The 23,391-nt window shown below is 38.6% G+C and overlaps 3 protein-coding genes across 3 annotated transcripts in view; 2 read left to right on the forward strand and 1 right to left on the reverse strand.

Annotated features, from left to right (window-relative positions):
• LOC110043544 (uncharacterized) overlaps nucleotides 1–953 on the forward strand; it is a 1,630-nt gene extending 677 nt beyond the window's left edge. The window contains exon 1 of the mRNA XM_020749006.2: nucleotides 1–953. This exon is cut by the window's left edge and continues 677 nt beyond it. Within this exon, the coding sequence (XP_020604665.1) occupies nucleotides 1–181 (181 nt within the window). The 3' untranslated portion in view covers nucleotides 182–953.
• Nucleotides 954–2,881: 1,928 nt separating this feature from the next.
• LOC110043648 (octopamine receptor beta-1R-like) lies at nucleotides 2,882–3,754 on the forward strand. Its single transcript, XM_020749123.1, has one exon. It carries the CDS (start codon nucleotides 2,882–2,884, stop codon nucleotides 3,752–3,754), a length of 873 nt encoding a protein of 290 aa, XP_020604782.1.
• A 2,007-nt stretch (nucleotides 3,755–5,761) lies between these two features.
• Nucleotides 5,762–20,457, reverse strand: LOC110043547 (uncharacterized). The gene is made up of 20 exons (XM_020749008.2): nucleotides 20,256–20,457; nucleotides 18,533–19,063; nucleotides 17,423–17,926; nucleotides 17,010–17,074; nucleotides 16,512–16,586; nucleotides 16,287–16,407; nucleotides 16,025–16,153; nucleotides 15,399–15,468; nucleotides 14,838–14,946; nucleotides 14,293–14,339; nucleotides 13,626–13,755; nucleotides 12,057–12,163; nucleotides 11,540–11,648; nucleotides 10,575–10,725; nucleotides 9,966–10,032; nucleotides 9,679–9,745; nucleotides 9,079–9,158; nucleotides 8,486–8,612; nucleotides 8,112–8,153; nucleotides 5,762–7,581 (listed from the first exon to the last, which is right to left on the reverse strand). Exons 1-20 carry the CDS (start codon nucleotides 20,311–20,313, stop codon nucleotides 7,426–7,428), a joined length of 2,745 nt encoding a protein of 914 aa, XP_020604667.1. The 5' UTR covers nucleotides 20,314–20,457; the 3' UTR covers nucleotides 5,762–7,425.
• Nucleotides 20,458–23,391: the final 2,934 nt, after the last annotated feature.

The raw sequence follows: 23,391 nt of genomic DNA on the forward strand, positions 1-23,391 counted from the left end.
AAATCATTGCGATAGAGAGCGCATTCTACAAGAAATGACACATACATTGGACTCCATGATGGCGAAAGCAACTGTACTCGAGAAAAGTTTAAAACAAAAGGACAAACATTTGAAAAAAATGGAGCGAAGGTTCGAATACTTGGAAAGCATAGCGTTAGGGGAAGAATCTGAATGGCTGTAACTCTACACTGAATACTTTGCGTGACCGTTACCAGCTGCAGCATGGGTTATGCATTATGGCCAAAGAAGGAAGTAAACTGTGCGTCACGTCTCTGCGGTGAGCCATAACTTTTGGAAGTAACGAGCCTACGGTTACTTTCGGAGGGTCCGGCGCAACTATTAGGGGGTCGTTTGTACTTTCGGGTAGCTATTCATAAAATAAAAAGATTTTTTTTAATATACAGTGAACTTAAAACTGAGGAAAAGTGTAAATAAAAGTAGTTTCAGTATATAGCTGGTTTTCACATGACGTCACTAAAATTCGAACTTCAAAACTATTGATCTTCCTGAGATTTTACTTTAATGATGTATAAGAGCGGCTGAAAACTAATATTCATACAACAGATGTTTCTGTTGGTTTCCGGCCGCTATGTTGGTGCCCATACGGATGGGCACCAGCATGGCGTCTCCATACAAATCTCTGTAAATTTGGGTAAAAAATTTCTTCGCATATCTCGCATAAGAAAAATTGCTGTGACCAGAATTTTGGCGAAAGTCTTTACATATTTACCTTCTTTCATTTCCCAGATTCTGGACTTTATCTATTGACCGGTTTTAATTTTTATTCTGATCTATTTTGAATTGCGTGACACACAGTTTCACCACACGCAATTGTGAAAGATGATTTGACCCTCATGGCGATATTATAAAGTAGCTAAGGTAATTAACTGACGGATTGTCGTGTTAAAAATAGCATTAAAATTAAATAAAAGCTCTTTTTTTGGGTAAAAAAAGGTAATCTTTTTAATCTAATTTTAGAGGGTAGTGATACTGCGAGGCTATTTTAGGAAAGACACCAGATTGGTCAAATTAATACATGACGTAATATCATTTAAGGCTTGGTTTTGTTAATCAAATATGCAAAAAAAAAAAAAATGCACCTCGATTTTCGGAGCGCAGTCTGTAAGGAAAGGGGAAGAAAAATTTTAACTGTCCGGCGCTTTGAAAGAGCTTTCCAAAGAGATCTTTTTCGCTTTAATCCTTTCAGTACTTTTCAGGAAACCAATTTCGACCGTGTTAGAATGCAATTCCTGTCAGCAACCATGGAGCCTCATATTCTCATGAACAGGAATGGCAAGATTTATTTTTAGGGCTCTCCACAAGCTGCTCGGCAACGTTTTGGCAACTTCCTTGTATTTCGAGCAACTTTTCGTTTCGAGCAACTTTTTACATTTTGAGCCATTTCTAGTTTTCTATCATTTCTGAAAAATCGGAGCAGCGTTTGGTGCTTCAATTGGCCTTGCTTCCATATTTTACAATGTTTTAGTAGACAATTTATTAATTTCCTGTGAAAAAGAAGCCAGATCCCCCTCAACCCCCCCCCCCCCACCCTCCCTGGGGCAGATGATGGGTACTAAATGCATGCAGCCGGGCTGCTAGGTCAGCGGGGTTTTCTAAAAATTCAAAATGGCGGACGAAGATCCACACTCGACTGAATCGAGTGTCTCAGGTGAAGAATTTTTGCAAAATTAATATTAATATTATGTGTGGTCTTACTCATACATTTTGGGGGCTTAATTGAGGACTACGTTATTTAGCAACGTAAGTTATGCCGCAAAATTGTGGAAAGCCCTACTTATTTTCGAAGTAAACAGCACATAGAAGATAATTTTCCTATCCAGCGCTTTGAAAATGATTTCCAGATAGACATTCTGCATTGCAAACAGTGCAGTAGTTCAAAACAACCTGAGTTTTTTTTCTCTTAACGCGGTAGACTTTCAATTTCGAATTCATATGGACGCGACCCGCTGACCGTTGTGCATTCTCTACGCAATCATGGGACCGAGACTAAAAGTAACTTTCACAATGGGACGCGATGTTTAGAATAGATTTTTAAAATGATCACAAGGAAACGGGGATGTGCTCTGTTAGATCATCGTCTACGGATTGGTGTCCCACATTCTTTTTCAGTTACAAACTATCAGTCTATCAGTCCACTTAGGACAACTAAGCCGCTTTCAGTCATTGTCTCAATTAGCAATAGATCGTCTCTGTGTGTTGATGGAGGAGCCGAGTCATCAGACAAATAAAGCTGAGCATAATTGGTGTCAGGCTGCTGGTTGTCTTCTCCCAAAATCATGCAGGGAGTATGAGCCAAGACTGTGACCAGATGCCATCAGTCGAAGGATATGCAGGGTCAAATCTGGACTAAATTATGAGTCTAATTTACGGACATGGCTTTGCTTTATATACCGGACCCCCTGACACGACTTGACGAGCATTTCTTTTCTCGCCGATCATGTATTCCTGTGCCTTTGTCTCTTTTTGGCATCGCACAATAGGCAATTAGCGTTTCACATCCTCTCTTGTTCTCCATTGTTGAACTCAAACAAAGCGATACCATGATACCGTACCTGTAGCCTGCGTGCGAGTGCTTTGCTTCAGCGTCAGAGCAGCTAAATAGAGCGAGGAAATCGCCTGAGTGGGGAGAAAAGAAAGTTGAGACATTATCGAGAACTTTCCGCATACTGTTTGCGACTGCGTTCGCCGTGCCGCTGCCCTAATCAAGGACTCGCGAAATTGCGTTGTCGGCATTTTCTCACTTCTTAAAATAAGCAACTGGCAATCCGTTGTAATCTCAAACAAAGGAGATGCCCCGATACCGCGCACTGCTCAAGTAAAAACCACGCCACTAGTCTCATCGCAAATCCAGATCTTCATCATGTCTAGCATCATGTGGTTTTGGTATTTGGGTTGGTCCTTCACCACTTTAGCACTGATTGGAAATGGCCTCGTGATCTTCCTTGTAATCTCCAAACGGATTCCGCGCACTACGACGAACTGGCTCATTGTGTCGCTTGCAGTTGCAGATTTTTGTTCTGCGCTGACCTTCTTACCACCCATGTTTATCGCGAACTTTTACTACATGATAGATCTTAGCCATGCTGGTTTGTGGTACAAGATATGCTATACCTTTATGTACTGCTCTACCGCGAACCTGTGTGTTCTAACAGCGGATCGCTTTGTTGCCGTAGTCAAACCGCTCAAGTATGCCTCTTTGATGGAAAGGAGAAGCCCGAGTCTGCTGATTTGTATGCCGTGGCTTACTCCATTGATATTCTTCACCCTGCCGTCTGCTTTTTCTTACCAAGGAAATGAGTCATTCACCGCGACATTTGAGATCAACAGAGTTTTTATGTTTCAAGTTATTCCCTCCATAGTCTTTGTGTTGGTCACTTGCATTCTGATTTACATCGCCAACAAGCTTCAGCGCCAAACCGCTGCACTGGAAGCTCAAGTTCGCTATAATTATGCTTTTCCAAAGATCAATGTCATCAAGAAGACGCGACATCCCGAGAGGAGAGCAGCAGCCATGACCATTTTGATTATTACGCTGTTCAATGTCACTTACGCCGGAGGAAATTACATTTGTTACTGCTTTATAACCACAACATGCGTTGTTCCTCACACATTGTATAGGGCAATTCATCTTATGTTTATCATCAATGTTGCAGCAAATCCAATTGCATACGCCTTTCTAAAAAAGGACATTAGGAAGGCTATTCTCAGATTATTCATTTACAACTACAACTAAAGCCATTTGCTCTACCCTTATGAGAGATTCTCATGGCCACTTTCCTTAATCAAGCCATAACATGACTGTTCATAAGCTCAAGTGAACGGTTAACGACTCGCACACCAGTAAAGCGGAGAAAACTTTGATATTGACTAGAGAGGGGTCATTTTGTGGATCATTGGAACATATTCGTTGTGCACAGGCGTTCTTGTTTAATACACATGTTAGTCATGTTCGACGTCTTATTTCTTAATCTCCTTCTGCGTGGAGCTGACCGTTACACTGCCATCGCAATTAACAGTGAGAATTTGCAAAGCAAAGTTTCCATGCTTTTCTTTTTAAAAAAAAAAAAAAAAAAAAAACAGGAACTGAAGATCAAAGACGTAACTATCTCATCTTTATGATTCTTTTACCATGTTAGATTGTTAAAAATGGAGATTTCATGACAACTTATTTTCCACGAGCTTTCGTTAACGTTTTGTAATTATGCGGTTTTACAGTGAAAAGCATTCGCTGTTTCATTAGCTATTGTAATAGAGACGCTTTCATCTTTTTTGCCTATTTTTCATACTTCAAAGTAGTTGTGAACCTTACCATTCAAGAGGAATAATTAGCTACACAATACAATTTTTTAACTCGATTTTTTACATCATTAGTTTCGATGCACCGCTTTTCTGGCCATTAGACTTTATTGTTAAGATTTACCAGTGTTTAAGTTTAAAGTAAAATTAAAATCAAAAGTGTAGGGAAAATAAACAGTTTTTTGTCAAGTAGAATCCGTTTACCTTTATGTTTTAATTAGAAGAACTATTTCAGTTGAACGTTCACAAAAGCGAAGTGAGAAACGTAAATAAATGTTTACCTTTGGCGCGCGCGTTTATCGAGACTGGATCAATTTATCAGCTAGATTAGAAAGACTACGAGAAGTCCGTCTTTCCCTTAGTCCGTCCGGCGAGACGTGAGAGAAAAACCGCGAGAGAAAAATATGGCCGTTAGAAATCCTTTGGGGAGAAGCGCGCGACTTTCGCGCGCTTCTCACCCCCACGATTTTCCTCGAGGTTTTCTTTCACGCATGACGGACTGAGCGAAAGAGGGACTACAGGTTGTCTACAGGTTAGAAAGAACCATAACAAGAAGTATTATATTGAACTAGGAAGTTCTGTCCGTATTAGAGAAATGTGTTTCGAGATCTTTTTTATTTTCGCGAAAAAAAGAACTCGACCAATATTTCTCCAAACGTCAAGAAGCGGCCGTCATTTTGTCAACAAGCGCACACTGCTACGCTACTCACTAGCTATCGCAGAATAGATAAATAGTGGCGGAGCCAATCAGAGAACGGCATTCGTGATAGGACGCTAGTAGATTTATACTAATACGCGATAGAAATCTCAAAAAAAATCAGCGCGCGTATTTTCTTTGGGCTATTTTCTAATAGGATAATTTTACTTCTCTTTTAAATTTTATTTTCTACACGGCCCCACAAGTTTGCAGCTTTACTCCTCACCGTGTTTAAATAAAGTTTATTGTATTGTATTGCTGTGTCATATCCGGCTATTGTGGTATCTTGAAGAGAAACCCATGTTCACCAGCCTCACCTGTGTAGTTGTTGACAAGTGTCATGCCATTGCTTCACACACTTATTTCACACCCCCCGCTTTCTTTCGACAGTCTCATTATTATTTCTTGACGTTACCTGAGTTGTCTTTATGATTTTCTGGTGCCGATGTGAACAGCGCAGAGACGAAGCCGTTAGCCGGTGCGCAGTACTCTCGTTGCTGCGGCCAGTCGTAAGCGCATCGAGTAAAAAGACCTTCTGTGGATCAATTCGACAATAAACCTGCGTAACACAGCCCCAAGATTGAGGAGATTTTACTATCATTCAACAAATTATCAGTCAAACAGGATTCATTTTGAAAATTTGATAGTCTAATCTGAGGATGATTGCTCAAAATGTACGGAACTGAGCGAGCTGAATTGCGAAGACGGATCTGTCAATCATGTCCTTGTCTCAGTCAGACAAATAGCAACAGCTATCAACCATTTTATTTTGCCAGATTTACAAGATATGAAAAAGAACTACTCAGAATAGAGTGTTTATCTGCACAGGGTAGTGTTGTCCTAAGCTACGTCAGGATTTCAAATCCTCGGCGACACCCCAATGCCCAAACATGGATCAAATATCTCCCCAGGGCTTTAAAGGCGATTTTAGGAGCCCTGTGCAGCTCTTTCATCATATGTTTTCAGGCTTGTTTAGAATAGATATTTTGAATGCAAATAAATATAAAGCTCACTTTGAAGCCATTTACTGTGTAAAGGCCGCCGCACATTAGCCGATTATTTGTCGGCAGACAAAAAATCTTCACTTGTCGGCTAGTGTGCGCTGAATTCAGACAAGTCTGCGACAAGATCGGGGCTTGTCGGACGATATCTGACAGTGCTAGATCGTAAAACGTTTTGTCGGGCCTTGTCGGCTAGTGTGCGGTGGACCAAGACAATTTGTCGGAGCTCGCGCGCTTCAGCCAATTGCTGGTTTTCAGTGTCACGCAATTAAAACCGGTCAATAGATAAAGTCCAGAATCTGGGAAATGAAAGAAGTTAAATATGCAAAGACACTCGCCAAAATTCGGTTCACAAGAATTTTTCTTATGCGAGATATGCGAAGAAATTTTTTTCCCAAATTTATAGAGATTTGTATGGAGACGCCATGCTGGTGCCCATCCGTATGGGCACCAACATGGCGGCCGGAAACCAACAGAAACATCTGTCACTGAGTTTTGCTACAAAACCGTGAATTTATCCCTCGAGGGACTCTAAAACTTTAAAATAATACTTTTTCTAAGACATGAACTGTTCAGATAGCCAAGTTCCCCGAAATAAGTCAGTTTTTTAACCATAATGACAGCTCACTAGGCCGTCATGTAAATGCCACGTCACGCAAAAGCTTGGAAATTCAAGCGTAGTGTATTACAAAACCAAGAAACCATTCGGAGCGAAAATTTGTATGAATATTAGTTTTCAGCTGCTCTTATACATCATTAAAGTAAAATCTCAGGAAGATCAATAGTTTTGTAGTTCGAATTTTAGTGACGTCATTTGAAAACCAGCTTTTAGAAAATGTCTTGAGAGTCACGTCAGTGGAATAGACGCCATCTTGATTTTGGATGACTCGGCCTCAAGCCTCAACGCGGTTAGTCACGACAAAAAATCGGCTAGTGTGTGGCAAGCTGATGGGCCGACAAATTTTAACCCAATTTGACTCCGACAAAAAATCTGCAGTTCTGCGACAAAAAATAGGCTAGTGTGCGGCAGCCTTAAGCGTAAAAGTAATCCTGTGGGAACTTGCACGGTGTGGAGAAGTTCTTATCTGATTAAACGCAACTGCAGGTTTAAACGCCGCTTTGAAAAAAATAGTTTTCAACTAGTGTTGAGTTCTTTCGCTCCCTCGAAAGTGTAGTAGGGCGCCTCAAGGGCTTGTTTTCTCCTGAAGGGACGACACAGAGTACAGGAATAGGAAACGTCCTTGGAGCAAGTCAGTTATCGTAAAGAAGCACCGAATGAAAACAATAGCACCAGTAGTTGTTTCCCTTTGCAGACGTCTGGAATAACTCACTCAGCAAAGGTGTTTTGTTTTCATCTTCATAACGCCGCCTGGAACTTGCTAATTTACTTCGCGGTCTATCTTTACCATACTAAATATTTCCGTCGACCCAAGCCAGCCTTTTTTTGTTAGGCTTGACCTCTTCTAACGGTAACTGAGATACACGGGCGGTACTGAGAGAGGAGGGACTGGTAGGACTCCGCATCCAATTCAGATGGGAAGCTTTTCTTTGAAATTCGTGCCGTACCTGCATAGCAATCACAAGGCCAATATCAGTTAGTTAATTTTGCCAATCAAGATTTGTTCAGTCACTAATATCCTCTTCAGCTGTTCTACTACTAGGTTCTTATAATAGTCACTTGTAGCAATATATGTAATGTATACAGAAGGTAAATGTAACTCGAGTTTCACGCACTAAGCGATCATCACTAGTGCGTGAAACTCGAGTTACATTTACCTTCTGTCTTTATATCTTTATATTTTGCTCTGCATATACTTTTTGTATAGTACACTCTTAGGATGAGTGACACAGTGAATTCACTGTTCATCGATTTATGTTTTCTGTAATGTATTTTCAGTAATGTATTCTCCTGTAATGTACTTTTGTTCTACCGCATTGAGCTTAACGTGTTGTAACCGACTATGGTTACATGCAAGCACATACCTTTTTGTTGTTTTCCATCAACAAATGTTTCCTTTTTTATATTTATGATACTAATGAAAACCTTGTAAATAGTGCAAAATGATAAAGAAGTTGAAGTTGAAGTACTACATTACCTCCGAGTTGCCAATGCAATGGAATATGAAAATCAGCAGTCCCTGCGAACGGAAGTAATATAAGTAAAACCAAATGTGTGGCTCAATAAAAAAATCTACCACGAACCTTTAGTAGACCTTAGTAGAAAGCAAGATAATTGACCATGATATGGGTTACCAAGAGACTATGATCGTTTCTTAGTATTTCAAACTTAAATGGAAGCTGCAGTTGAGCATACTAATGCTCCTGACTTGTGGAGATAAAATAGCTGTAAGTATAATAACACTTCATAATCAATTCACGTGTCACCTGCTCGACAATTTTGTAGGAAATTTAGATTTTGTATCATGTGGTAGAAATTACTCAAATTTACTTACAACGTAAGAATGTTTACCTGTAATGAGTTGGATATTGTAAAAATATACTGGAACACAACATAGTGATCATTTACTGCTAATACTCCAAAAAACCAAGAGATGCCAAGAAGAGGTAGCAAGACTAGGGAGACACGTGCACTTGTTCTAAAAAAAAGAAAGACATAATCTGAATTAAACTTATGAGGCATTTTACCAGCACCAGTTCGGCGTTTTCACTAAGAGTATACCTGTACTATCGGCCTATACTTTATATACGAGCCCCAGCCATAAAGAACGACTCTTTTGTTGTTTTACCTGCCTTATACGCAGCTAAATAAATGTCAATGTCTCTCCAAGTTTTTTTATTAGTACTCTCTTAGACACAAATGTAAGTAGGAGGTGTGTCGAATTATTTTCGTTCATTTTTACGGTCCCATCCGAGATATTCTCCGAATTTATTCGCTATCCCCAACTGGGAACTTATAGTTCTACTTTTCAATGAAGGTAAAAATAGGTGTTAACAATCGTCCATAATAAATAGATCATTGACTGGTATTACTGACTGGCTCAACTCGAAAATTCTTGCAAAGGGAGCCAGCCTAAGGAAAGAGTACGAACTGAAAATTCTCACCTTAATTGAGCCCTCAATCCTTCTCTCTTGCTGATGTTAATTCGAACACGAAGAACACAAACCAACACATATAAGTTGATCTATTTATAGAGGGAGAATTCAGAATCTGTTTATCCAGCCACACTAGTTAAGTTTTATGTTATCAAATAAGAAATGCAGTTTGACTTGAAAAATGCGTTCAAGACGCTGGCATGCAAATATATTAAAGCCGGAGTTAGGATATGTCAGTAGTCATTTATTGTGTTCATTACAATGGTGTAGTGTCACTCAATGACATTTACCTCCATAGGTAATTAAATAACAGTTCTTTTCATAGGCTATTCCTCAATCGGCGCGGAGTTCCAGCTGGCCTCAATATCAGCCTTACTTTCTTATTATTCGGCTATTGCGGGTCAGTGAGAAAATTAACTACAGCTTAAAGGCTTAGCAAAAGACTTTTTCTTGCTAGGCGTTTTTTTTTTTTTGTTTTTTTGTTTTTTGTTTTTTGTTGTTTGTTGTTGTTTTTTGTTGTTGTTTTTTTTTTTACTTTTTGTTAAGCCGCGAGGCCATACATCCACACCATAAACCAGGAAACTTCACGGACATAAACAGCAGACCTACCCCTATAACTGCAACCGCTGGTCCAACAAAGCCCCAGATTGCACCACCCACTGGAGATAACCAACAACTGTAATTTAGAGGGAAAAAATTAACAATAGTTAAGTGTGACAGACATGAATCTACATTACTGAGATGTCTTCTTAGTGACTTGTAAATTTTGCAAACAATTGGCAGGAGCGACACCCACAACCTGAACCAGTAACGGAAGCAGTCCTAAAACAAAATCTAGCTCGGTTGCGTTTAATAAGCTAATTGGCCAAAAGCGACGGAAAGTGCTTAGTACTCACAAGTTTGACGTTCCAAATCCGTCTCCTGCGATGCTTGTAACAATTACAACAATGCAAGCAGGAAGACCTGTAAACAGTTATTTCTCTCATTCAGTAATAAGGTTAGTCCTCGAATTTCTTAGGTTAAAACAGTATATGCACACTTTATTGGGCGATCGCTTTCATTCAGGCCCATTAAACAAAGATTTGACACAAGTAAAAGTATTCAGAAACTGAGATGGCAAGAGGTTGACCAATTACCGTTGTACTTGGAGTGTCCGAGGACTTAACCTGGGCCAGAACTGCATGCGGACAAAAGATGGAGGGAAATTGAGATTTTACTACCGCAACGAGACAAGTGCCTCAAACTACAAGCACATCCTATTCCCATACAGATTGCAAGCGATTAATGTTATATAAACGGTAGAGTAGTAAAACTTAGACGCATCATGCACTGACAAGTCTGTTGAAGGAGAAAACTATAAAGCTGTATGAGAAAGGATTGAAGAAATCTGCTCTAGTTCAAGAATCTTCCCTGTCCAAACCCAAGTCCTAAAACCCTGCTAAGCCCAGAAAACGAATATTAACAGATGTCAGATTTTACGCCCTAGGTGGTGAGAGGAAACTTACCCCAGCCAAGAGTGAAATAAAATCTGATCATGCTCCGGCTGACAAAAGCTATTACGATCATTTGATAAAGATGCACTCCTTCAACGAACATCCATGTGAATACAGCCATAAAGCAGTAGAATAGCAATCCAGTGTAGAGTTTGCAGATAACCTATTCAGTGAGACATTAACTTAATTCGAGATCAATGAATGGATTAGTATTAATATATTGTCTTTTCTCCCCGTCATTCTGTTACTATAATTGAGCTGTAGCAATGATAGTGTGTCAGCAGCCTCTCAGAGTGTGTAGGTCGCGTGACCAAGCTATCCAGGTGCTTGTCATTCGCCCCGATCTATCTGAGGTAAAAAGATTGGAGTGTTTTGAACTCATTCTTCCTTCCCAAGTCCTATACGCTTGTTTTTGCATTGGTAGGCAATTTTCCACGGGTTTTCTTGGTCCGCACCTTCACTTTGCGAAATCTTGTATTAAGAACTAATCATGAATTTAATGTCCCGATTAACCAAAAGTGTATGAATTCCTTCATCGAGCCAAATTTTGCTCGTTAGAGGCTAAGAATGGTCAATTGGACCGAATTGTGGCGAAAACGAAAGTTTTGGAGAAAATTTGTGCTCTTCTTTAAGGCGGCCATGGCCCTCTCGCCCAAAGCTACATTTGTCTAACGTGATCCGCCTTATACGATCAAAAACAAATCTGATTGGCCTTCTGTACATCTTATGCATCGCGCGGTTGGAACATGATCAGTTCAGCGTCCAATAACAGATGTACTGATTACAGCATCTGTTAAACTTGTTGAAGGATCGGGTTTTTTTTTGGTTTGAAATCCTCGTATGGGATCGTTTTGGTATCAGTGTAGCCTTTGGCGCAGATAACAATTGTTCCTTAAATCAAGAACGTATCTGCGCTATTACAATTAAATTATATAAGGTAGAAATCAAACAGATCAATGAGATGCTCTTTTGATTACCCCACGCTGAACAAGATTTTCGGATCCCGCTGCCAAAAAGAGGACTTGTGCAACTCCAACGGCGATTGACAAATTCAAATGAATCTTTGTGATGTCACATTTGATTACCCTACAAAATAAAAAAAAACAAAAAAATCAATAAGGAACTTTTAGCACAGTGACTTCTGTTTTATTAAAACTTCTTTCATTCAGTTGTCTATTTGGTGTTTTCTTAGTTTGTTTACTGTAGAGAAAACAAAATTCAGTAGAACCTCGATTTAACGAACCTCTATATAACGAAATCCTCGGTATAACGATCGATATTCCTCACACCAGTAATAGCAAAATGTATGGAGAAGAACCTCGTTATAGCAAACATATTTTGCCTGTGCCTTAGCCCTTCGTTATATCGAGGTTCCACTGTTGTTGTTGACTTCGGGCAGGAGAGGCTAAATTCGAGCCAATTAAAAACCGAGAATAAATTATATTTGCCACGGTAGGTACTTTTAAAGTAGAGAAATCTGTTTTATGCACTCACGGTAATGACAAGAAGGTGATAGCAGTAAGGAAGACGCCAACAATGGAAAAAGAACATCCAACGTAAGTCAGCACACTTAATATGTGTTCATCCTTGGCGCATAGGACCTATGATGTTTAAAAAAAAAAACGGCCGTTTACGAATTTACTTTATGTAACATATTTTACATTTTATTTTGAAGTCAACCACATCATAAGCTAAATATTTAATGGCGTAGAAACAAGTCCAATCTTCTGCTTTTTCTATGCGATTATAAAGAATCAGGGTTAACAGAATGTTTCAATCTTCATATCATTGTCCTGTACAGAGGATATTACATGGCGGCGACAAGATATGAATTTCATTTTAGTGTGGTAAAAACGATATTTTACGATCGAGCGCATCTAGTGGGTAAAATATTGTTTTTAGCACGAGAAAGTAAAATTCGTATCTTCAAGCCACCGTGTAGTTTTCTTTTCATCCTATAGACAAACTGACTGTTTGCACAAACAACCGCGAAAAAGGAGGAAATGACGTCATCAATATTCCCACTAGTAAGGATATGGAAAATTCGCTACTCGGGTCCCGGATGTAGTTTCGTATGGATACTACGAGTGGTGTATTTTCAAGTACGATACACGTGTCTATACAATATTAAGGGCCCATTAACCGATTTATGCGCGCGCTCGCGCGCGTTGCTAAGGAGGTGAAATTTCACTTCCGGTTACTTACGTCAACCTGAGCGTAGAAAATAAAAAGAGCTCAATAACTTCCAAATTCGCTCACATTTTAGATGTTTTTCTTTGTGTTTCTCAAAATGCAAAGTAAAAAAAGTAAAAGCAAAGACAAAAAAACAAAGACAGAAAAACAAGAGCAATAGAAAAGGAAAAGATAACTCCGTGTAGCTTTGTTTGATCTTACCGAAGTGTGCTGGTAGTGTAAATTGCGCACGCGCTGATAGGGTAACTTCCAATATATATCGAGCGCACTTCCAGTTTCTTTAAATGCTAAAGGAAACGCGGTTTTTCTATAAATCCAGCCTTTTTTGACGGATTTCGATTAAAGCCAACGTTGGAAACATAGCTATGCATTCCTTTTTCGAAATCATGCTTTTTTCAGAAAATTACGCATTTTTTAATATTTTGAAATTCTCTCAAAATCTGACCTTTTAAAAATGAAACAAAATCGATGCATAGCGTAATGAGGATTTAAATTAAAATAATAAATCAATGAAAAAAATCCCGATAAAGTAATTTGCTTGGGAGCCTTTGCGTTTTTTCAGTATTAGTCACATGATCATGGGCATGGCCTGATGACGTCATCACTAGTGTTGCTGATCATGAAAAAGTTAAAACACATGAAATAACTCTGAAGTAACTAGAAATGACGAGGTTATATGAGAATAAATTTTCCCTAGCAACGGCTCGAAAAGATCGGTTAATGGGCCCTTAAATAGACATAAAAAACAAGCGGGGTTGTAAGCTACAGCGTTCACCTTTGTTCGTTCAGTCCAGGAGCCCATGGGCTTCTGTTCAGACTGAGTCACTTTTTTGCTATTTAAACAATATTTTAAACTCGATATACTTAAACCTGTTTTGTAGTGCCCATGAGCACTGCGTAGTTGGTCATGTGATCACAGTGGCACTCTGTGTGTCCCTCATTACTAGAAAACACATAGCAGCCTCGTTTGGACCATTCCCCAAATGGAGTACGCGCACTCCTGCAAGAAATCAAAGGTACTATGCAAACCAACGTAATGGCACTAATAATTACTTACACAGCAGACGGCCTTATCGAGAAGAACGCTCAGCTCATTCGTTAGGCTGAGAGAATTAATAAAGTATCAGAAGGGGAAAAACTTAACAGTTACACATGAGGATTATGATTACCCGGTAGTAAAATAAATTGACTGAGGTAACGTCCTCGGAGGTCTAAGGCACGACTCACAGTCCTTGATTGAACAACTCATCCCCACCCCCTACTCTCTTACCCTCCCTGGTGGGATTGTAGTCCATCGCAGATAACCCCCTTTCTAAGGTTTCCCTCCGGTATTATTTTATTTACACTCCTGGGTGAAAAGAGGCATTATATGAGTGAGTAACTTTTCAGCAAAAATAACACAATGCAACGTCCCAGACCAGCGCTTGCACCCGGTCTGCTGGTTCCGGAGTCTAATGCACTAATCGTCTGCCCAGCTTGTCTCCCACCACGATTGAAATGAAACGGAATTACACTGAAATGGTACCGTGGTTCGAACCTTTGTGTATAGTCCCAGAAAACACACTGAGGAGTAGAGTAGTCATTCTAAATAGGAAAACAAATTTAAGAAATTATTAACGTTAAAAACATCTTACACGAAAACACTATGGTTTTACTACATGTAACTGTGAACAAGAAATCTAAAATTCTACACTGCGCATGCCGAGTCATGTAGGCAACATAAGTGGGAACATAGTTAGTAGAAGGGAATGGTTATAAAGCCCGACAAACATCAAAGGAGCAAACAAAGATGCCAAGATTTATGTTGGAAGGTCCAGCGAGCGTTTTGCCTTCATACACTATGCATGAGTTACGTAACCAAAACGTTTCTATTGGTTAGTCCCTCGGCCAGTGGGAAACAACTATTGTGTTTTGTGCACGGTCAAGGACAAAAAAGAGAGCAAAAACATACAACAAAGAACTTTGCCGAGTTTCATAACCATTCCCCTCTATTAACCATGGTGGGAATCATGAGTTGTTCATGTATGGAACTGAGAAAATATAAGCTAATATGCGGAGTGATCGTGTGGTTGCTATACTCACTTTATTGTGTTTCACATCAATTTTAACTGGTCTGGACAATTGACTTGGTGGTGGTGGCTGTGTGAAGACATTAACAACCTTACTTGCCACTGTCTGGTTATCTTCAGAGCTATAACAGTTAATAAGAAGAAAATAAACTAGCAGGACAATCAATAATTTTCCGGATTGTTATCCCATAAAATCTATTTTACAGACTTTACATTTTTAATTAGTGCGCGTGATTTCGTTCCTCGTGACTTAAAAGCGAACTTCGAATATTCTGATTCTTCACAAATGGTCAACAAATGTCAAACTTTTCTATTTCACGTCTCCTAATTCTATTATGGGTATAACTGGGTTTCTTAGTCAGAAAATTCCGTAAATAAAAAACTTGGGAAATCTCAACATGTGACTCCAAATGATGGTGGAATCATATCTAGGCCAGGGCCATTGTCGTCTTCTTTTAATGTCATGGTTTTCCTCATTAGTGACCGCTAGTTTGTTTGCAACCAATATTGGCTGTAAGCAAAAAGTCTGGGAAAATATCTGATCGTATAATAAATATCGTTTAACAAAACTTACTTGTCAAATGTGTGGGGATCCTGCAGCACTTGGAATGGATCAAACACCAGACTAACCAACACGGCGGTATCTATGAATATAAAGACTTCAAGCTATCCCTTACAGCGTTTATTAATGGCAGCTGGTCAGTAATAATTATTATAATGGTATTTAAACATAAGGAGAGAGGGAAACCGTTTTTCGCCCTTCGGCTCGAATACTAAAATAACAGTTGTCAGTCGCACAGTTCCTTTACAATAGACACTTTACATAAATGGCACCCATATTTGAATAACAATAGACCAATTTCGATATATTAAAATTCAGCCTAGAACAATAGACCTCAATACGAGGCTCCGGGGAATAACTGCAGAGTTTGTGGAGTTTATTCCCTAGAGCCTCGTGCTGAGGTCTATTGTTTTAGGCTAAATTTTAATATATCGAAATTGGTCTATTCTTGATACATCCTTAGCCTCGTATTGATGTTTCCAGACAAAGGAATTTTACTCGAATATGAGGCATGATGTATTATTATTGCCATTCAAATATCGGCGCAAATATTTATACAAAGTGTCTATCGGGTAGCTGGGTTGCAATAGGTGCGCCGCGTACACATGTGGAGACATTGTCACTGATAGCTTGCTTACCTTTGATTGCATTGCCAATCACGTGACTAAATACTTCTCTTGGGAAAAAGACTGAGCTGTTATCTGCGTCAAGAATTCCTAACTGTATCCCTTGAAAGGTAGATATGTTGACTAGCAGAATGCGTGACACTTGGAAGGAATGGAGAATGGCTTCATGTTAAATATAGATTCAAATTCATTGCTGCAACAAAACGTAGCTTGCTAAAGAAGGTTCACATTCCAACCCTCAAAGTAACTAGAAACAATATTTTTTGTAACATACCAAGGCCCCCTGCATGAAATTTTAAATCGCCGGAATTCCTAACGTTTTTCTTTCTTATTGCTTCTCCAATCATTCCAGTGAACTTCTCCAAAGCATGGAGAACGTCCAACGGAGTTGATATCTGTTTAAGTGGAAAATATACTTAAATCAATATAAAATTAATGGTAATCACGTAAAATTGTTCTACTAAACGCATTACCATCATTTTGAATTATTTCAACTTACTAGACGAGATGCGTTCGTAATGCTGTCCAAAAAGTCTCCAAATTGCAGAAGGGATGCAGATTTTCTAAAATAATCCTGCAAAGTAAAAGAAAGTTTGCAATTATCGAAGTTGGAGACAATAAAGTAACCTGAATATGGTGCATTGTGAGTAGGTAATGAAATATAACATTTCGTAAGTGATAAGTGTAAACCAGCAATGTAGTTTATTGCAAGTAGATTTAGGTTGGGTGTTGTCAATAGCCAGCATTGTAATCTAAGTAATGTACTGTAAATGTAGTGTAACATACGCAGTGTAAATAAAAAATAAAAATGAAGTAACTGCAATGACCTACCAATAATGGCATGACTGTAGGAATAAAAATTAGCTTTAGAGCATCCGGCGATCATATCAGTGACCAACATTCTGTGCTTAGAAGTTTAACTATTTGTATTCTCTAGTCACAAGAGAACACAAACGTTCGTAAAGAAAACGAAATACATCCATTGATGAGTGCTAACCTCGAGAAATGTGCTGTTTTCGACGTCAATGTGTGTGTTGTTGAAGTTCAAGACAAATCTACGATCTGTGGAGAAAATATTAAACTTGCTAGGTCAAGTAAAACAACATAAAACCAATAGAAGATATTTCACCACACATGAAAGACCTACATTCATTTCATGGAGTAGGCACATTCTTAAACTAGTTCCAATGACAGTTAAAACAAAATTTAAAATAGCAACTAAACACAAACGATGTCTTTCTGAACTTTAAGTAAAACTCTTACTCTTGGCATAATTTTTGACATACATCTAAAAAAAATACAAAATAACCAGCCGTCTTTACAACCGCTCTAGGATCAAGAGAGAAAAGAAACCATAAGTCGAAGTTTCTATTCGTTTATCATAAAAAGGTCAATGAGCTTTTTGCATACCCTCCAGCAGTTTCTTTATAAGGTCTTCTCTGTCCTGATTGGTTCTCGACGCCATAACCGTAACTTCGACTGTCGTAGAAGGTGCAATTGTAACAAGGTTTATTAGTTGTGATGTGTTCGGTACTCTTGCGATTGAGGCAACATCCAAAACTTGCGTTTTGTTTTTTTCTCTAAAAGACGTCATTAAATTTGACGAGTGTGAAACGCTGGAGACAAAAACTGTATGAGTCATTTCATTCATAACAGGCTGCGTGGTAATGAAGGAAACGTTAAACACAGAAGTCATGAGAGGTGGTCCGGTTAAAGATGTATGCTGCGTTGATTGTTCTGAAGACATTCTAGTTTCACTTGCTGGTGAGGTTAGAGAAATAAAAGCTGATGAAGACGCAGAAACATAGTTTGCACCGCTAGGGATGCTTCCAGATTCCTTGACAGAGCTACGATAGATCTGGATTGAAGTTGCCGTTGTTTTGGTTGAACTGGATCTGGATCTGGATATCAAGGCTACAAATACGAAATAACGATCAATAGAATAAGGTGTAATAACCAGGGTTCAGATTTTAAAAATAACAAGATACGGGAAAGGATTGATTCCAAGGGTTAGTATGGGAGATGGAGGCTCCGGGTCATGGGCTCCTGGAATAACCTATTTCAAAGTTCTGTATATGCTTATCAGTTTTATTCAAAACATCGCGTCCTTCGGCGATTTGCGTGCCGTTCGACTTCGAAACTTTATGAATGCCCCTTTCTAATGGCTAATTTCCTTACGTGACGCGCCTGCAGAGGATCGTGGTAGCTGTAGTCTTTATAAAAAATGTTAATAATATTTGTACTCAGAATATGCATCGATATGCATTATTCGTTCATTTTCATTAATTTCAAAAGTAGTTAGATTATACCCTTCAAGAATAAAAAGGAGACAACCCATATGTCTAATTCTGAAAAGTAGATGTTTTAGTCAAAAAATTGGTCGAGACCTCGAAACTTCGAACCTGAACTGGGATTACCCGGTCAGATCATGATGACTCCGAAATACGAATGCTTTGAACAAGAGTTTTTTTAACACGCATGATATTTTCTACAGTATCGTCAAGTCATTAAAACGCTTACCGTAACATAGTGCCTCCGTAACCATGTCAGACACTGAAGAATTATAAAAGTCGTCGGAGTCAACAACATGAATTACATCGTGAAAGTCAGCAATATCTCTGATATTACTTGCTTTATCAAAAATGACAGCAATCTTTTTAACTCCTCCAAGCTTTCCATCAGGGACTTTAAACCCCTCTGGGTAGATTGAATTTACTTCCCTTTTCAACATCAAGAATGCCTCTGGTGTCCTCGTGAACGTAGTGTTGAACAGTTTTTCCAAATCGCTCCCGCTGGATACCGGTGTCAGACGCAACAGACTAGAGACAGCATTGTGCAAAGGCACAAATTCGTGAAACTGACCAAACGTAATGTTTACGTGGACGTCTGTATTATAAAGTACGACAGCAACATCAGCTGCATTCCCCTCCAGATTCAACACAACCGTATTGATCAAAATTCGTTGATTTTCAAAGTCTATTTCGGAGATTGCCTGGGACGACTCGATTGCAAACACGATCCTTGGAGTGTTTTGGCATTTTGTGTTTGCGACTGTGGAGAGGAATGATCATTGAGTTAAAAAATGAAATAAAGTAAACTTTACAATTTTGCGTATAAGAATGAGAGTATAAATAAAATTGAAGGGCTGCCAGTCTGGTGCAAACTTGTTATTTACGTTTTGCTAGTTTTTCTTAATCCTAATCTTAATCTTAATCTCCGAGTTAGCGATGGAAAACGATCTTTAAATTTAACCTGCCGTAAGGTTTCTATTTAATTTTTATTTTTTATTTTTTTATTTATTTTATTATTATTTTTTTTTTTTTTACTTTTCAGCCTACTTTTTGTTCTCGCCTTTTCAAAACTTCCCGCTTTTGTGCTTAAATCTGTTAAATACCGGCAAAAAACCTCCTCCTTGTCCTTGAGCAATGTATGAATTAATCAATTTCGTATGCGGGTGTGTTTGTCTTTCACCTGTCTGTTTTACAATTTTTTAATGTCAATCACCCTGCATCGATTAAAGATAAAGCACTATACTAAGTGTGCCTTTCAATGTAAATTCGTCGTCATTTTTTCCTTCTCCGCCGACTATTTGTCGTATATATACCTGAACGATGTTAATAAATCTTCTGCTAACTACATATTGTTATAATATGAGGTTTTATTTTATTTTCGCGAGTTCGAGATAGCGGGAATAGTCCAAAAGTTCATCTTATGACAGATTTCCTTGCAGCTGAATGAAGCTAACTACCCTGATGCAAAGAAATCTAACTGGTGAATCCCTTGTAACAATCCGTAGGTAAAGCCTGCATACGAGCCAAGTGGCCCATCAGACCGGAGCTTATCCTGGTTTCTGTAGCATGAAGCGACTAGGAGTATTTTTACTCCCCTCTGGATGGGATGTTAGTCCATCGCAGGGTTACCCCCAGCATTAAATTCGCCGATACCCATTTATATACCTAGGTGGAGAGAGGCACTGTGAGAGTAAAGTGCCTTGCCCAAGAACACAACAGAATGTCCCCGGCCAGGGCTCGAACCCGGACCGCTCGATCCGGAGACGAGCGCACTAACCATGAGGCCATCACAATCCATATTTTTCCTTATTTTTCTCTTTCTGTATCATTAACTCTATTAATTTACTCCACTGTGATTTCAACACACTTTGCACTGATAGCCATGAATGAGCTTGAAGAGCTTGAGCAAGAACCTCGAAACAAAACAGAGAACAAAATAGGTGACAACAAACCTGGACATGTAAAACAACCAATGAGCAAAATGAGTATTATCCAGTCCTTAAATGCCATATTGACAACTTTGGGTAACCGTAACCAACTTGAAACCACATAAAAACTGCAGTAAAATCAATGTATCTTCAACAGCAACTGGCCGCATGGTTGGAGATAAAATTTCAAACCTTGCATCACATAAGAAAAGTGGTTGTTTACACAGTATGAGAAACTTCATCTGTTCATAATTAAACCTTCAAGAAGCTTTCAAAGGGACATTGATGAGGTTTTAAGGGAAAAGACTCAGATGTCGGAAGTTTCTAAACCAACACTCGTTCTTTTCTGGATCTTGTATTTGTATTTCATGACAGCTTTTTATTTGCCATTTTAACACAAACGCGGCGACTGTTGCTCCCTTGACGAAATCAAAACACAGCTTGAAATCAAGTTATTCAGACCCAATTGTAATTGAAAATTTTATTTTAATGGCAGTGAAAATCAGTTGGAAGTTCGAAAATTAAAAATGTATTATCAAAGCAAATGATAGTTGCATGCTTTCGGCAGAGAAATGAAAATGAAGGGAGTCTTGGTGTTAAGTAAATGTTAGTTCACTCAGAAGAAACTTGCGGCAATGACTGAACATGAAAGAGCCTTTGTTGAAAAAAGGGAACAAAACCTAATTGAGCTCTTGACGTAAAATGTCCTCTTTACTTTGCTTTGCGATTTCGAATTTTAATTTGTCATATCAGTTGCACACACATACTTTTGTTCAACGAAAAATAGATCGGAAAATTAAATGAAAATATGAACATAATGAAACGGGATAATACATTGAAAAAATCAAATTAAAATCGTGGAAACTGTTATTATCAATTCATATGTTTAAGTTATCCTCAGATTCATAGACCTGATAAAATCTCCTCATGTATGCTTTTTGGAGACAGCTTAATCCGGATAGTTTATGGACAAGGGGGTGGCGACGTGTACGAAGCAAAAATGCTTCCAACCTCCAATGTTTTATTTAACATACATGAGTTATGGACCAAGTGTGAGGTCAGGATGGCAAAATATCGGCTACAAGTGGAATAAAACATACCAAAATCGCATAGAACCCTTACTCATTAATAAAGACATCAGCAAAATTAGCCAAATGGGTGGCCGAATGGTGACGAGTGAAATTGGGAAATAATTTCACGGGCGTTTTGTCAAAATTGTAATAATTTCCCAACTCTTCAGGCGAGGGAAATTATTTGAATTTTGACAAAACGCCAGCGAAAATATTTCTTAATTTCACGAATATACTATTTGATTACTTTTTAATATCATGGGTGGAAGGTGTCGCTTGCAATCCTGGGTTTTTGACTTGTTTATTGTATCGAGAAATTCTGCGCCAACGTTGCCATGGCAATTTTGTAATTTCACATGTGACATAATGATTAACGCTGAAGTCTCGCGTCAAAATTAAGGAGCAATTTGTCACCCATGATATATGTAATGAGGACAGCGGTCCTTCGTGACTTACTTAAAGCTAAATCTATATTCAAAAATTAAAGGGTATTCATATGCTGCTATACAGTACGATGAAAAGCAAGCTTAATCAGACACTCATTAAAAGAGAGCAAGTGCAAAACATTAACTTACCAAAAACAGGTCTTTTTGTAATTTGTTATGAGCGAATTCGTCGTGACGTCATTGTTGGCCTCATTAGCATATGATTTTGCGTGCAGAAGATATCATACCCTATGATCCATCAAGTATTTTCCCTCGCACACGACTGGTCTAAACTCGTCACGTCCCGAGTTTTCAAATTTTGCATGTTGCAAAAAGTATTTCAGGGGTAACAAATATAAACACAATCTCCATTTGACTTTCAATATATGCTCGGATATTTTTCCTGTTCCTTGAAGCTCGCAGTTTTCCTCGAGTTTCGCTCTCGCAAAACTGTTCCTTTTTCGGAACAGATATTCTCCGAGGACAAATATCCGAACATGTGATCATTTGAAAAGCAATATTCAGTAAACGTTTTAGCTCTTACATGTTATATTGGAGAATATATTTGCTTCCAAAAGCTGTAAAATATCTGGGGAAAAAAACGCCAATAAGCCTACACATTCCTTGGAAAATTTTGAAATTTTTATCCCGGATCACATTGCATATTTATAACGTTATTTTTCCAAATTTCATTTCTTGATTTATTTCCTATATGGATTTGCATTTCGTTGCGAAACACTATGTTTTGGATAAATCTAAACGTTTCCAACAACTCCAGCTTAAGAAAAGAGAAGGTAAACGAAAGGCAGTTTATTTTGTTACAAACAAAGATAGGAGGTTTTTTTAGTTTTTGTTAGATACATTTTTTAAAAAAATTTACTTTTGTTTCTAACAAATAAATGCGGACGTCTGGCATCCACAGAAACAAAGAACCGTCAATGCCTGTTTCACTGGTTTTGATTAAATACTTGAAAAGCACAAAAAGTTCGTGCAACACGATTTGAATCACATGCGATAATTGTTGTCGGAACGATCACTGAGATCGCTGGAGAGTGGTCTCCACATGCATGATCGATAACGCAACGATAGCTGAACTTTACGATCGTAATAATCATTTAGGAACCAGCCTATAGTAAAAGCCTTTTTACTCGTAGAATTTAAGTTTTTTTCCTTTTTTGATTAAAAAAAATACAGTTATTTAATCAGCATATAAACAACACGCTGTGACAGTGAAATATCCCGTGCGGCTCTCGCAGCGTGAACCAATCACATTCCTTCTTTTGCCAGTGAAGAACGTGCAGTAAGACAATTGGCGCTCAACTTGAATTTGTTATCCCAGTTGCACATGAGAGGGAACAAAGGAGCTAGCGAATATTTCGATGCCTAAAACATATGAAACTAGTGAGTCCACGTCGGTAGACCCAAGATTAAATAGTACCAAGGCTGTAGTTCTATACTGTTAGCTGACAAAGATGAGCCAGGTAAGGCAGTGCTTTAGTCTCAATTCAAAAGAACCAAATTTTCTGATTTTGAGAGAGTTGAAGTTATGTTTGAACCAGTGAATAATTTCAGTCATAGCAACATATGTTCTTGGCAAACTGTAATTCTGTTAGTTTTCTTTGCTTTTTTCAATTCAGAGGAAGCCATTGAAGGAATTACGCCAAG

Source organism: Orbicella faveolata, unplaced genomic scaffold (assembly GCF_042242905.1).
Source record: "Orbicella faveolata isolate gen_17 unplaced genomic scaffold, um_ofav_v1 contig_1, whole genome shotgun sequence".
Lineage (NCBI taxonomy): Eukaryota > Metazoa > Cnidaria > Anthozoa > Scleractinia > Merulinidae > Orbicella > Orbicella faveolata.

What these genes read in the sequence shown, in the direction of transcription:
- LOC110043648 (XM_020749123.1), top strand. Translation starts at nt 2,882, where the DNA reads ATGTCTAGCATCATGTGGTTTTGGTATTTGGGTTGGTCCTTCACCACT.
- LOC110043547 (XM_020749008.2), bottom strand. Translation starts at nt 20,313, where the DNA reads ATGGCATTTAAGGACTGGATAATACTCATTTTGCTCATTGGTTGTTTT. An exon ending in GATTGGCAATGCAATCAAAG is followed by an intron (nt 15,469 to 16,024) that starts GTAAGCAAGCTA and finishes TTATATTCATAG; the next exon opens with ATACCGCCGTGTTGGTTAGT. An exon ending in ATCACCTTCTTGTCATTACC is followed by an intron (nt 11,649 to 12,056) that starts GTGAGTGCATAA and finishes TTTATTTTGTAG; the next exon opens with GGTAATCAAATGTGACATCA.